Source organism: Aotus nancymaae, unplaced genomic scaffold (assembly GCF_030222135.1).
Source record: "Aotus nancymaae isolate 86718 unplaced genomic scaffold, 86718_ANA_hifiasm-v0.15.2.pri h1tg000081l, whole genome shotgun sequence".
NCBI classification, from domain to species: Eukaryota; Metazoa; Chordata; class Mammalia; order Primates; family Aotidae; genus Aotus; species Aotus nancymaae.
The window spans coordinates 961,924-977,823 of record NW_026988496.1 but is presented as its reverse complement, the minus strand read 5'-3'; the positions used below and the strand labels follow the sequence as shown (position 1 = coordinate 977,823).

The window sequence follows — 15,900 nt, the reverse complement described above, 5'->3', positions numbered from 1 at the left end:
CCTTGTGCTTTTTCTTTTCCATGACACCAGAGCTGACTCTCTAGAAAGGCCTATCCCAAATAGTTTCCAATAATAAGTGAAGATCAGGACTTCTCCCACAGACACCAAGTGTTTCCCAGCCCTTAAAACCTATGCTCCCAGGGAAGCATTGGCCTCCTTTTTACAGAATTCATCTCTACAGCATTGGTACCAAGCCCCTCCAGGAGTGTTTAGATCTTCCAAGTACCTGATTTGTAAACCTGGATTTGTTGTTTGTGCACGGAGAGCTGCACCGCCGGTTTTTTTTTTTCTTTTTAGAGATGGAGTCTCGATCTGTTGCCCAGGCTGGAGTGCAGTGGCACAATCTGGGCTCACTGCAACCTCTGCCTCCTGAGTTCAAGCAATTCTCTGCCTCAGCCTCCTGACTAGCTGGGATTACAGGCGCCCACCATCACGCCCAACTATTTTTTGTATTTTTAGTAGAGACGGGGTTTCACTATCTTGGCCAGGCTGGTCTTGAACTCCTGACCTCGTGATGCACCCGTCTCGGCCTCCCAAAGTGCTGGGATTACAGGCGTGAGCCACCGCGACCGACCTGTACTGCCTCTTTTCCCAGTGAGGGTCGCCATGTCCAAAAGCCTTCCTGTTTCTCTGCTGTTAGAGACAAGGGTCACCTGTCAGTGGTCAATGTATGGTAAGCTGAAATGCTGAGACATTGAGCCAGAAGATGGATGACAGAAAAAATAATAATAGATGACATGTCAAGGTGCACTTAATTTTTTTTCATGTCAAGTAGGGGAGTGTGAGGAGAAGGAATTGAACAGGTGGAAGGAAATAAGGTGGAATGAAAAACTCGGAGAAAGGAAAACGAATACATGAATTTGAGGAGTAGGGAAAAGAGAAAAAAATAAAGTGGTTAAAGGCATAGGTTGGGGAGGAGATATCCTAGTTTCAAATCAGGCTCTGACATTTACTAGCTGTATGATCTTAGGCAAGTTGCTCAGTGTCCCTAAGTGGACATAAAATTGCACTAACTTTATGGGGTTTGTGTGAGGATTATAGGGAGAGCATGTAATGTCCTTGCCACAGGACATAAGATGGCATCCATTCTTAACTAGCATCAAAACCACAGAATCCTTGACTTTGTTAAGACATACCTGAGTGACTACTGAAAGGAGCCTCAGCTTGGACTTCTTTTAGGGTGCCCCTCCAGCTGTTTTGTAACAACATAACTGGCAGGACCTTTTTTGTTTTTCAGGCGAGCTGTTCGGTAAAGGGCACACGTGCATACCCACATGTTCACAAACACCCACACACATCACGTCACATACTGCTGTGGCAGCCCTTTCTGGACCTCACACAGCAGCATTCCTGGGAGTCCTTCAGGGTCTCTTACATGTTCCTGTCACTATTTTTGTTTCTGATAGGGATGAATCTTTTGCTAATGATTCTCAGTTTAAAAACAACCATGGCTGTGCCCTCAAGGAGCCTCCTCCTAGGCAGCTCTTTTGTTTTGCTTTTGGGAGGGGGGCAGCAGCAATGAGTGACCTAGGTGGTCTGAAGGGCCTTTTATCCTATCAGAGTGGTTTCCAGCCTAGGGAAATATGAAAACCATAGTGGTGGCACACTTATTAAACCAAATGTGCTGCTGCACCATCCAAAGTGGCAGTCTGTGGCTGTTACGTGCAATTGCTAACTAAATGTGTAGCCCGTTGCCTAGGCAGCTCATTAGAAGGAGGGGGGTTGTGGAAAACTGGAAATAAAATGAACCAGTCTTGGCCACTGACCTGGTTGGTTCCAGGCAGAGTGGGTTCTGAGGTACACTCTGTAGCTTTAGTGTTTCTAGGGCCTCAGGGCGGGAGTTCGCATTAGTGGTGCAAACAGGTACTAATGGGTTCCATTCAGATGCTGGTTGCCAAACTTTCTCTCAGAAAAGGCCAACTGGGCAGCCCTTCAGGCTGTGTGGTTGAACAAAAGGAGGGCCCTGAGGCAGGGAGGGGTGACCCTTAGTACAGCCAGGACTGAGAAGCTGCCTGTTTGTTAGGAAAAGCCTAGGGGATTTGTGAGAGGCCAGAGGCTTTTCGTAAATAGGAATTAGGGTTCTGTGGAGGGGAGTGAATCTCACTCCTGCCTGGGAAACGGAAAAATGTGTGAGGTGCCTATCTTCCTTCCCACCACCATTGTCTGTGTCCCTCCTGGAAAGTCTGAAAGCCAGGTGCTGCCTATGAGTGTTCTGCAGAGATAAAGGTACATACAGGTAAAGTTACACAAAGCTTCTATGAGATAGGCATCATGAGCCTATTTGACAGAGTGAAGATGGAGCTGCAGAGAGAAGGAGTGATTTGCCCGAGGCCGCACAGCTACCAAGTGGCTGTGTTAGACTTTGAGTCGGTCTTGTCAAGCTCTTGACACTTGATTAGGGGAGGCTGCTTCCTGGGCATGGTGAGAGGTAGGCTGTGCTCCTGAAGCCTAGAGATGGGAGTAGGAGGTGGGTTCCCCTGCTCTGGGGCCCACCACCTGTCAGTCAGCCTATGTGACCTTCAGAGTTCTTTCCAGCCCTGGGAGCCAAAAAGCTCTCTAGATCTCTAGGCGTGTTTCCCATCCAGAAATTTAGACAGTGAGTCAGTGGTCTGACACTCTGGAAGGAGCAAAGAGCCCAATAGTTTTTCATATGTGACCTATTGAGCCCTAGGGAATCCCACAGAGGTGTTTCAGGGGCTGCCATGAGCAGTTCTGATTCAGTCTTTCATATGTTAGAGATCTAGAGATGATTTTTGTTTGTAAGAAGGTGCCACTTCGAAATACAAACAAACAAAAAGAAACAAAACAGAAACTTTAAAGCCCCTGAACTAGACAGTGAATGAGAGACAAGTTTGAATGAAGGTGTCTATTGTGGTGAGAGTGATGATGGTGGTGTGTGTGTGGTGGGGGGAGTTTGAGCTGGAAAGAAAAAGAGGAAAATGAAAACCAGAAAAGAATGAGGTGGCCGGGCACCGTGGCTCACACCTGTAATCCCAGCACTTTGGGAGGCCAAGGCGGGCAGATCACCTGGGGTCGGGAGCTCGAGACCAACCTGACCAACAGAGAAACCCCTTCTCTGCTAAAAATACAAACTTAGCTCGGCATGGTGGCGCATACCTGTAATCCCAGCTACTCGGGAAGCTGAGGGAGGAGAATCGCTTGAACTCGGAGGCAGAGGTGGCAGTGAGCTGAGATCATGCCATTGCACTCCAGCTTGGGCAACAAGAGCGAAACTCCATCTCCAAAAAAAAAAGAAGAATGAGGTTAGAGTTTGAGTCAGCAGTATGTGTCAGTTGTCATTTTGAAAAGAGGAGAAAGTAGAAAAGAAAAAGTGAAGCAACAGCTACTGACTGCCTACTTGTGTGTCAGTTTCTCTGCTTGCAGTCTGACTCATAGGATGCAGACAGCAACCCCTTGAGTTCTAAGTATCATTGTTCCTATTTTAAAGATGAAGACATTGAGGACCAGAGAGTGAAAAGAACTTTTATAAGATCACATAGCAAGTAAATTGTGTTGCTGGGATTCAAACCGAGCTCTTTTTGACCTCAGATCCCACACCCTATTCTGTTAGGAGCTCTCTCCTGGAAGAGAGTTGAGGAGTTACAGGTTGATGGGCATCAAGAACACATAGCACCTTTCTTTAGCAGCAGCAGAGGTCTGGGAGCACTTGTGGAGAACAAAAAGGTGGAGCTCATGTTCTCAGTAATTTGGGAATTTGAAATAGAGGGCTGTAGCCAGAGTGGAGGGAGAACCAGGGGAACCTTAGGAAGAGAAATCAGTAGTTCCACAAGGCTGGAGAGTCAGAGCGGCACCAGGAAGGGCCTGGGCTTGGGCCTGGACCAAAGGACCTCGAACTTCTTAGGACCTGTGTCCTTGAATGGACAGGTTTAGACTCTTGAACTATGCCATGTATTTCAGAAATGCTGTTTGCATCCTGAGAATCATCACATTTATAGTCAAGTGTTTTTTGTCTCATTTGTTAATGTGATAATATTAATATAACAAACATTCATAAACCCACTACCCACATTACGATGTAGAACATTGCTAAAAACTTACCCTTACCAATGTGCTTAGTATTTTTTTTGTGGTCATTTTGATCAATTATTGCCTTTCTTTTCAGTAGGGTGGTTGTGGTTTCTTTTCTCTAATAATGCCAAACCCCAAAGGAAAGATTACCTGTGTTATTGGTCAGGATGAACAACTTTGTGCTGTGCTAACAAACATCCCCAGAATCCTAGTGGATCATGACAACAAAGGTTTATTCTTTGGTCTTGCTTTATGTCTGTGATGAGTTAGCTGAGGGCTCTGCTCCTTGTCTCCTTAGCTTACAGCTCAGGTGATCAGAGAAGCTACCATTGTGAACATTGCTGGTCATTATGGGAAAGGGAAAGAGAGCCCTGTCGGGCATCATAAGTGCATAGAAATATTCCAGCCTGGAAGTCACATATATTTACTTCTGTGCCATTGGCCAGAACTCATCATACGGTCCCACCCATCTGTACCAGGCCAAGAAGTGAAATCTCACCATGTACCTACAAGGCACAGAGTTGGGCATATTTGGGAAACAGTGCTAATGACTATCATAGGTCAATTGTCCACTGTGGTACAACGTATGAACATGACCTGCTCCTAGCTGATGAAGTTGTGGAGAAGGAGGGGATTGCATGAGAAGGGTTGAAGAAGCCCACCTGAGTTTTGCCCATCCCTGTGTCTCTTTAGATGATACTGTTAAGGCAGTCTGCCCCATTATGCACCCATTTTCTAGCCAGAGTCTGCTTCCCCTTGGAAGTTCACCATTCTGCTCTACCTGTCTCTATCTGTCTGTGTTTCACAGGCTTCAAGCATACAGAGTGTTTGACCATAGAGTCGGACTAGCAGCTCACTTGAGGTCTCCTTGGAGTCTTCTTCTCCCATGAATGATTGATCAGATATCCAAGGAGCTGCTGCTACCTCATCCAGAATGGCACTTGACTTGACAGTGGTGGGATTGGATTTTGTGCAGAGTGGTGAAGGGAGGAGAGTTGGGTTGAGTGAGTCATCATTGTTATTTCCGTTGCATTCCCATTGATCTCACAAAGCTATTAAAAGAGTCAGTAACTAAGACATAGCTCGACTCTGATTCTAAAAGTCAAGTGATACTGAAATTCACAATGCAAGTCTGGTCCAGGAAATGGAATGAAGGGAAGGCACTGGCTCTTGGCCCCCCTGCTGGGAAGGAAGGTCTGAGCTGATAGCTCAGGAAACATATCCTTGGCTTGGGAGCACAGGACCTGATTCAGGCAGCTGGCCCCAGGATGATTCCTCTGACCACTGAGTATGGCTTGGAGAAGGAGAGTGAAGAGAGAAGGCTTTGATATGGTTTATATCATAGTGTGCAGAGACAAGCAAAACAGACAATGTCCGTAGTCTCACAGAACTTGGAGTCTAGTGGGGGAAGAAAATGATTAAACAAATAATATAGGGCATGTGTAGTGTTCTGAAAAGGTTGAGTATAGGGTGATAAGGCAATGGCAGCTAAGCTAGAATTGGGGAGCCAAGGCCAGCCTCCTAGAGGACTATTCCTTCATCTAAACAGAGGACTGAAGGATAAGTAGATGGTAGCCAGGTGAAGGCAGATGGGAAGGAAGGAAGTTGCAGAAAGCTAGGAGGTAGAGGAGAGTGGGAGAATCTGAGCCTAGAGACTCAGACTCTCTAGGCAGGGACTAGATCATGAAGAACCATGTAAACCATGTAAAGGGAACATTATCCTGAGGGGAACAGGAGACCATGGAATAGTTGGCCATTCAGACCACACTTGCTTTTCAGAAACATCACTGTGGAAGCAGTATAGAAGGTGGGTTAGGAAGTTGTGATATTGGAGGCAGGGAGTGCAGGTGACCTGGTTAAGATAGTTGTGATGGAGATGGGAATAAATGGATGGATCTGAGGCACGTTTAGAAGGAAGAATAGATAGATGTGGACAATGAAGGAAATTCAGGCATCAGGGATGATACCTCCGCTTCCGGCCTGGACAACTGGGGAGCAGTGATGGGAGAAAAGGTTGATGGTTAAGAGTAGTGGCTCTGAAGCCAGCCTTTCTGGATTTTGAATTCCAGATCTGCCACTGATTGACTGTGTTACCTTGGACAAGTTCCTTAACCTCTCTGTGCCTCAGTTTCCTTACCTAAAAAGAGAATATTAACACTACCTTCCTTATAATGATTAGGTGAAATAGTATATATAAAATGCTTTGAACTGTATCTGGAGCATAGAAAATGGTTGATAAATGTTAGCTATTATAGGCAAAAGGGAAGAGGAATAGGCTTCATCGGAATGATGATGAGTTCAGTTCTGAGCATGTCAAATTTAGGTTGTCTGTGGGACACTCAAGTCCAAATTGGTTATGGATTTGAGGCTCAGGAGATATTTGGCTGGAAATATAACTTTGAGAGTTATCAGTTTATAGATGGTAATTGAAACCTTGGGAGACGGTGCAGGGAGAATCTGTAGAGTGGGAAGAAAAGAAGGCCTAGGAACAAGCCCCAAGAACCCTCAACATGTATGGTCAGAGGTAAAAGAGTCTAATGAGGAGGCTGAGCAGCAATCAGCGAGGCAGGAGAAAAATCAGGAGAGAGCACAGCATCATACTAGCCAAGCTACAAGAATGTTTCAAGATGGAGGCAGTGGCCAATGGTGGCAGTGCTTTGGAGATGTCAGTATAAAAGATCTGATAAAAAGCAACGGGAGTCAGCTACAAGGAATTGTTGATGAGACTATTTTCGTGGAGTGGTAGAACTGTATGTCAGACTACATTGGGTTGAAGAGTGGGAGTGAGGAAATGAAGATAGCAAGTGTAGACAGCTCTTTCCAGAAGTTTGTCTGTGAAAAGGAGGGGTGAGCAGATGATTGCAGGTTATGGGCGTAGAGAGGGCATGCTTCAGTGCTGATGGGGAGGAGGCTGACAGTAGAGAGGGAGAGATGGGAGACACAGGTGAGGGAGGAGACAGTTGAGGCTTGAGGTCCCTGAGATGCTGGGAGGAGATAGAACTTGCAGAGTGGAGGCCAGGGTGGAGGTGTCAGTCTTCGTTGGGGGTAGCACGAGAGGGAAGGAGAAAGTGTGGATGCGGTGAGTGAATGTGCAGATTTGATTATGGTAAGTTACTGACTGATGGCGTTCTCTCTGTGAAATTGACTGAGAGGAATGTGGCAAAGCTGGAGGTTTGTAGATGATAAAAGTGTTCAGAGAGCCACTGGAAAAAATGGAAGAGAGAGCCCAATGGAGACTGAAAACAAAAGGGTTGCCCAGCTGTACCAAAGCCCAGTATGTTCATAGTGGTTCCCAGCTGCATGGTTGGAGTATTTTCACCACGGAGTGCCTAGCAATCATGGAGTAGGAACATTAAGGGTAGACATTTGGATTGATTTAAACATGACTTGGGGATTTGCAGGATGGATGAGGGATGGGCAATGGGGTAAGAAAGGTGGGGATATCGGCAAGGGAGTTAAAATGATTGACTCATAATTCTCCTAGTCTCTGATTCTGAAGCTTCTGTTCCTGCTGCTTGTAACTTCTCTCTGTTTCCCACTCCGTAGCTTCTGCTCATTCAAGGCTCTTATACTGCCTGCCTCATGGCTTCTGCCTCGTGTGTGTGTGTGTGTGTGTGTGTGTGTGTGTGTGTGTGTGTGTGTGCCTGCTTTTGCCCTCATTACTGACTGAAGGTCCTCTCCCTGTCTCACGTTCAGAATCCACAGGAAAGAACATCTGAGCGATTCTCTGGGTCATTATATTCATGTTTGATAAGTCAGGTCACCCCTTAGACTGCTGGCCAACCTATGGGTTTTCTGCCCTGAGTCAGGGATCTATGTCTGGTCCAGTCAGCGTCAACATCCTTCAGAAGGTTTTGTGGGTAAAACGAGCAGAATGGTTACGGGGCTCTGGAACCAGGTGCCTAGTCTTGAATCCAGGTTGTCCCACTTATCGTGTAACGTAACATTGGGAGATTTACTTCATCTCTCTGATCCCCAGTTTCCTCATTTCTAAAGTGGGTTTAGTAAGTGTACCTGCCTCATTAAGGTCTTTGTGAAAATGAAATAAGATAGTACTAAAAAACACTTAGCACAGTTCCTGGCACATATTTATTTCCCTGTAAACATTACCAATTATTACTATTACTACTATTATGATTATTTTACTATGAAGGCAGGCACTGGGGGCCTAATAGAATTTAGAAAAGACATTAGGGGAGACAGGATCTGAACTTCACCACCATTGAATGAACACAGTCTTCTTTCCTTCACATAAGCTCTTTACCATTTTCTGGTCTTCTGACCTTTCCTTGGGGAATGTTTGTCACCCTGTGGGCTCTTCTGACCTTTCCTCAGGGAATGTTTGTCACCCTGTGGCCCCCAAAGCCTTTGGAGTACTGAGTATGCCATGAGCTGGGGATTGAGCTGCTGGGTCTGCTCATTGTCAGCTTGGGAGGAATCCTGGCAGCCAGGCCTGTCCTGCTCAGTCCTTGGTTTCTATGAGTCATGCTCCTCTTATGCTAAGCCCAGCTCAGATTTGGAAGGCAGCTAGGGGAGTGGGGGTGGATGAGGGAAGGAAAGGGAAGAGGAAGGCAGCAATTTAGCCTCTTTCTGAGTTTCTTGGTTAGTTCCAGTTATGGGACTCTTTCCTTAGAGCTCTATTGAGGATTTTGAGGCCCCACAGTGACCAGAGTGCAATGTGAGGGGATCCTTCACCAGGTTGGTGGAGCCCAAGATGCCTGATGTGTGAGCAACCCCTCCCCGGGCACCCTGATAGTCAGGGCATCTTCTCTCCATCTCTATTTTCAGTACAGCTTGACGCAGACAGGTAAAGATTTTTTTCCCCTAAAGAGAATTAAATTGTTGATGTAGGGGAAGGGAATGTATTAAGAGGCCATTGCTCAGAGATCGGGCTCCTTGAAATGACGTGGTCCCTGATGACCTGTGTCTGAGCTGATGTTTTCCTAAGGGTGGTGTTTAGGTCACTAGTGAAACATGAAATAATTTCAGGTGGTACCTGGCTGGACATTTTTTAACTTTGATAGTTATGCATTTATTTTAATGTATTTTAGAAGAAAAGATAACTAACATACAAAACTGGTGATTTCAAGGGTATTACTGTTTAAAGTCATGCTAAAATTTTAGAAAAGGAAGTTTATTTAAAGAAAAATACTAAGTGGATAGTAGCATAGGTGTTAGACATGTAGCAAAAGTCATGAAGGTAGTATACAGATGACTGAAGTTTGGGAAAGAGTGGTCTTAACCAAATTGTGTTGCCTTTTCTGCTGCCTCTTTTGTCCCCCACACCCAGACTTGGGATGTCTGCATTGGGAATTGTCTAATAGACATAGTAATCTGTGTGGCCAACTGTCATCTGAACAGGTGAAAGTCAAAAGTCTCATCTCCCTTTCTTGACTTCCTGGTCTCTGTCGAGGGCTCTCATGCTCGCTCTCTCTCTCCCCACACAGCCTGGTGATTGGTAATATCCCTGGGACCCCTCCCTCTTCGTTTTTGACACTGAATCTTGACCAAGTCCTGTTAATTCTTCCTTCAGGGTCTCTCTCCCTCTCTTTTTTAGAGACAGGATCTCACTATATTGCCCAGGCTGGATTCAAACTCCTGGCCTCAAGCGATCCTCTTGCCTCAGCCTCTCGAGTAGCTGGGACTATAGGCACATGCTACCATGCACATCTCAGAATATCTCTTGCACTGTGCTCCTTCCGAGTGTCATCACCCATCTGAATACCACAGCCTCAGTCTGTACTTCACTATCCAAATTAATCTTCCTTAAGCACAACTTTCACCATGAATTTCTCTGGGATTGATTTTCCACTGAGTATCAGATCATGGCCAGACTCCTGAATGACCAATTTTTAGCCCTTGGACTATGGCTTCAGCCTAATACTATCTGCCCATATCTCTCGTTTCCCTCCTAGGACCCATCTAGGTCTTTACTGTTCCTCAGATGTACTCTGCTTACTTCCAGCTCTAGCTCTTTTCTATATACCTTGCCAACTCTGAGGTATTTGGGGGGTCAAGTTTAAAAAGTGGGAGCTGAAGTTTAAAAAGTGGGAGTTGAGGCATCCAATAATATTCCTTCTTTTGCCATGAAGGCAGAAAGGTTAAAATAGAGCTTGAACTTGAACTTGGGTCTTTAGCAGGCTACGTTCCGAGTGTGGAAAGAGAGACTCAGCCTCTGTGGGCCCACCTTACTCTGCCTCACTGCTGAGAAGACCCCTTTCTTCTCTCTTGCAGCTGACAAAGCATTCTGAAGGAAGACTACACTTCCATTCCAGAACAAGTGTGCGTTACTGTGTGGAGACCCAGTGTGAGTTCCTTCCTGAGGTTTCTTGGCACTGGCTGTGCTCCTGCACCCGCCCCCCACCCCACCACAACCCCTGCCGTTTATCATCCAAGGTTTACACTGTAAATATCTGGATGGGGTGAAAAGAAAAACCAGACCTCCGACTTGGGGCTGGTCTGCTGGAGGCTGAGCCAAGGGTGTGTTGTTGATACAGAAGAGTTTACTGAAGGAGATTATTTTTGCTGGTTCAGGTTTTCCAGCTTTATTCAAGAGCCTGAAGACAGGAGGGAAGCAGGATGGGTGTGTATATGGGATAGCAGAGAGGAGAGACTTGTTTTTCTCTTTTTTCCTGACTGGTTGCTACCCAGCAATAGCTACCATTTATTGAGCCCTTACTGATGGCTGTGTGCTTTACACGTCATCTTATTTAACCCTCACAGCATTATCCCCCCACTTTATATTTGGGGAAGCAAGCTCAGAGGGGACTTACCCAGAGTCACTTATCCGGGGAATAATGAAGTCAGGATTTGCTCAATAAAAATGGGCTTTGCAGATGCCGCCACCGCCGCCAGGAGCCCTGTACTATCAGCCATGGTCAGTCCCACCATGTTCTTTGACATTGCCGTCGACGGCGAACCGTTGAACTGTGTCTCCTTCGACCTGTTTGCAGACAAGTTTCCAAAGACAGCAGAAAACTTTCATGCTCTGAGCACTGGAGAGAAAAGATTTGGTTATAAGGGTTCCTGCTTTTACAGAATTATTCCAGGGTTTACATGTCAGGGTGGTGACTTCACACAACATCACTGCACTGGTGGCAAGTCCATCTACGGGGAGAAATTTGATGGTGAGAACTTCATCCTAAAGCATACAGGTCCTGGTATCTTGTCCATGGCAAATACTGGACCAGACACAAATTGTTCCCAGTTTTCCATCTGCACTGCCAAGACTGAGTGGTTGGATGGCAAGCATGTGGTCTCTGGCAAGGTGAAAGAAGGCGTGAATATTGTGGAGGCCATGGAGTGCTTTGGGTCCAGGAATGGCAAGACCAGCAGGAAGATCACCATTGCTGATTGTGGATAACTCTTAAAGTTTGACTTGTGTTTTATCTTAACCACCAGACCATTCCTTCTGTAGCTCAGGAGAGTGCCCTCCACCCCATTTGCTCGCAGTATCCTAGAATATTTGTGCTGTCGCTGCAGTTCCTTTTGGGTTCCATGTTCTTCTTGTTCCCTTCCATGCCTAGCTGGATTGCAGATCTGGGTTAAGTTTATGATTGTGAAGTAAAAACTATATAACAAAAAAAAAATGTATTAAGCCTCCTACTCCAAGGCAAGCCTCATGCTGTGTACTGGCTGTGCAGTTGTGAATATCAGGCCGTTGTCTTCAGCAACTTGCAACCATGGGTTGAGTGAGGGTGAGTGTGACAGACAAGCAAGCAGTGATGGGACAGGGTAGTACCTCTTCTGATAGGGAAGAACCTAGTGCTGTGGGAGCACAGAGAAGGGGAACCCACCACAGACAGGAGCAGGAGGCGGGGAGTCAGCAAAAGCCTTCCAGAAAAAGTGATGACCTGTATGAATCTAGAGAAAGAGTATGAGTCAGCCCGGTGAAGGAGGTGGCCAATAAGCAATTGAGGCAGAGGGCATAGCACTGCAAAGGGCCAGAATTACGTGAGAGCAACATGCTATGATAAATCACTGAGAGTGGTTGAGTGGCTGGTGCAGGCTGAAAGATGAGACTGAGGAGGAAGGTGGGAGTTGTCTTGTGAAGTGCCTGTGAGCCATGGGGAGGAGTTTAGACTTCATTCTCAGTGAAGAAGAGTCATGGGAGGGCTTTGAGCAGGGGAGTGATGTGATCCAGTTGGCATTCTCTTGGGCTCACTCTGGCCACAAATTGTAAAGGACCAAGAGTGGAAGTGGCATATCACAGTGGGGGTGATGAGGATATCACAATGGCTTAGTCCAGAGTGGTAGAACCAGGGGAGATAAATTCAAGGTTCACGTTTCAGGTAGAGTTGACAGTACTTCTCGATGGATTTCAGATAGGCGGTGAAGGAGAGGGAGGAGTCAGGTCACGTCTTTGGACTCCAACGACCTCTCTGGCCAGGAAGCTGCAGTTGAGGGCCTTCTGCAGTCAGCCTTGAGATCTGGAGCATTGGAACCTGCTGGAAAATTAATGTGTTTTTGCTTGCCAATAGGACAGGAGACAGAGAGATGGGAGAATGTGATTATTTGTTTATATTCATGAACACCTTATACATGTATACACATTATCTTGTGCCCAGCACAGTTTAAGTGCCTTGGAAATATTTACTTATTTAATTCTTACAACAACTGGTTTTATTATTCCAGTCTTCCAGATGCAGAAACTGAGGCACAGACAGATAAGTAACTTGACCAAGGCCACACAGCTAGTGACAGAGCTGGAATTCAAACTCAGGTGGTCTCACTCCAGAGTTCTGTACTCTCTCTTCTGTGGAGTCACTCAATCATGCATGCAGGCATGCATTCACTGTGTAATTACTGAGGACATAATATGTGCTAGGAACAGGAGGTAAAATAATCTACAAAACCATATCTAGTCTCTGCCCTCATGGAGTTCACAGTCCAGTGGAGGAGGCAGATATTACCCAAGTAATCACACAGACAAATGTATACATGCTAGGAGAGCCTAGAATAGGGGTTTTGACCTAGCCAGAGAGGTCAAAGAAAGCATCTTTGAGGAAATGATATCTGAGGCAAAATATGAAGGATAAATAGGAGTTAATTAGGCAAAGAAAGGAAGGAACAGTGTTCCAGACAGAGAAACTAGCATGTGCAAGGACCCTGTGGTGGGAGGGAGCATGATGTATTCGAAGGGCTGGCAGAATGCCAGAGTGGCCAAAGGAGTGAGGAGGCATGTATGAGGTAAGCCTGGAGCCTTCACGCAGACAAGCTACTTCCAGTTTTACCGTTGAATGTTTTCAAGCAGGGGGTGCATGACGTGCTCGCATCTGCATTTTGAACCGATATCTCTGGTCACTTTGGCTTCAATGTGAAGGTTGGTTTGGAGGAGACCAGGATGAAAGCCAGGAAACCAGTTAAGGTAGGGGGTAGAGGGTGGGGGGTTGCCATAATTCAGGGGACAGAAGATGGTGGCTTAGACTGGGGTGGTAACTTTGGGGCTGTGGAGGGATTCAAGAGCTATCGATTTTTGCTTCCTGAAAAGCAGCAGATTCTGGTGATAGATCAAGTGTGAGGATTCAAGAGACAAGAAGGAGATGTCAAGAAAGGCTCCTAGGCTGTCTTGCCCATTCAGATAGATAGATGGTGGTTATATTTTGGAGACCTCAGGAGAGGACTAGGTTTCATGGAAGAAGATCACACATTTCGTTTTGGGTATGTCAATTTTGAGGTGCATTGAAATAGCTAAGAGTAGAAGTCAAGTAAGCAGCAGGCTATTGAGTTATGTGGACCTAGAGTTTAGAGGAGAGGGCTGGGCTCCTTCAGTGGTGTCCTGAAGCAGTTCACACTAGTTCCTGAAAGCCTATCTGTTTATTAAGTATTCAAGAATTTTGCAAGCTGGTTATCAAACCATTGGTCACTTCAAATTGCATCATGATGGAAGCGTTTATAGCAAGGAAGGGAGTTGGGAGTTCTCAGCTATAGATGTGGATGGGATTATAGTGGCAGGCTGTACAGAGTGCCAAGTCGAGAACCAAGCCTTGGTAAATGCCAAGAGGCAGGCAGAGAAAGATGAGCTCACACAGGAGACTGACAGGGAGCAGTTGTCTGGCTCCACTTTCACAACCATCTCATCATTTCCAACTCTGTTACCCCTGCCTTTCTTGAAGCCCATATCATCTTGTATCTGGACTATCTATTCAGATAGTCTTTACAACTTATCTCCTGGTTTCTCAAGTCTTTTCAAAAGTTCCTTATAGCTTTTCTGCTGGTAACTAGGTAAGTAAAATAATCTGGTTGGAGCAGACATCTTATGTAGAAGAGTATGGATTTTAGCATGTTGATGCTATTCTGTCACTTGCTAGCTGTGTGAGCTTGGACAAGTTTCCTGCTTTCTCTGAACCTCGATTTCTTCATCTGTAAAATGGGACTAGTACTGCCTCCTGGTGCCAGGGCTGTGAGAATCCATGGAGACTACACATGTGATAAAGGGCCCAGCACAGGGCCTGGTCCGCCATTGGCTGGTGGGGAGGTTCCCAAGGATTTCCTCATATGGTAGCTGATCTCCACAGGAAGGCTCACTGAGGACTCTGCACACCTCCATCCTCAGCTCTGCACCCTCTACTTAGGCACTCCCAGCTTCTCTCAATTCCCTTGTCTCCTGCTCCTGCACCTCTCCTCCCTTCTATTCTGGCAAAATTGAACAATGGCCCCTTCCTCTGTCCTCCCTGCCTCATGCTCAACCTGTTCACACTCCAGGAGCATGAATAATTCCTGTTCCTCGCCAGCCCATCAGGCCTTTCCTTCTCCTTACTCCAGCTGATCCTTGACTCTTGGCTCCTCCTAGAAACTTCTTGGGTCATGGGCCTCCCTTCCTAAACTCATCCTATGGATGCACTTACCTTTAGTTCCCAGAACTGGATTGAAAAGACTAGGATGAACTGCATCAAATGTTAAGGAACGCAATTCAAGAACACGCCAGCACTTTTCATGTGCTATACAACAGATTGTGCTGAGGTTGGGGAGTATAGATGCTTGTTGGCAGCAGGGTTGTTTTCCAGATTACTCCCTGATGCTTTGAAGAGGGAAAGGAAGTAGGTTAGGAGACTATTGAGTTAGGTATTCATTGAATGTCTCCTGGTGTCTGGCCTCATGCTAGGGTGCTTCATAAATTGTGTCATGCATTGTCACAACAACCTTGTGAGATGGTGATGTTATTCAAGTTGTCTGTAGTGTCCCTGCTTCTCTGTGAGCTCTGTGAGGATATGGGACACACTGTCTTCAACTCGACTCTGCATCTGGCAACCTGGATGGAGTTGGAGACCATTATTCTAAGTGAAGTGACTCAGGAATGGAAAATCAAACATCATATATTCTCACTCATAAGTGGAAGCTAAGCTATGAGGATGCAAAGGCATAAGAATAACACAATGGACTTTGGGGATTCAGGGGAAAGGGTGGGAGACAGATGAGGGATAAAAGACTACATATTGGGTACAGTGTACACTGCTCTGGTGATGGGTGCACCAACATCTCAGAAATTGCCACTAAAGAACTTATTCATGTAACCAAACACCACCTGTTCCCCAAAAGCCTTTGGAAATAAAAAAAGAAAGAAAATGGCCAATAAATAAAAAAATAAACAAAAGAGACCCAAGAGAGAAAAATGAAATAAAATAACAGGTGTCAACACACCTAAAAAGAAGAAGAAGAAGAACAACAACAACAACAACAACATGGAGTCTGTGCTTAATAAATAGCAGTAGAATTGATTTGCTGACACTGTTGTGCTGAGACAGTTTGGCCCAAGCAAAGAAGCCCAGGATTTGGAGTCTTTGCCTGTGTGGCTTTGGGCAAGCTATTTCATTTTTCTGAGCCTCAGTTTCTTCACGTGTAAAATGGGAATAATGACACCTACATCCCCAA

At 45.9% G+C, this 15,900-nt stretch overlaps 1 protein-coding gene across 1 annotated transcript; it reads left to right on the top strand.

Annotated features, from left to right (window-relative positions):
- The first annotated feature begins 10,903 nt into the window (after window positions 1-10,903).
- Window positions 10,904-11,392, top strand: LOC105705667 (peptidyl-prolyl cis-trans isomerase A-like). The gene has a single exon (XM_064368997.1). The coding sequence runs from the start codon at window positions 10,904-10,906 to the stop codon at window positions 11,390-11,392; it is 489 nt and encodes a 162-aa protein (XP_064225067.1).
- Window positions 11,393-15,900: the final 4,508 nt, after the last annotated feature.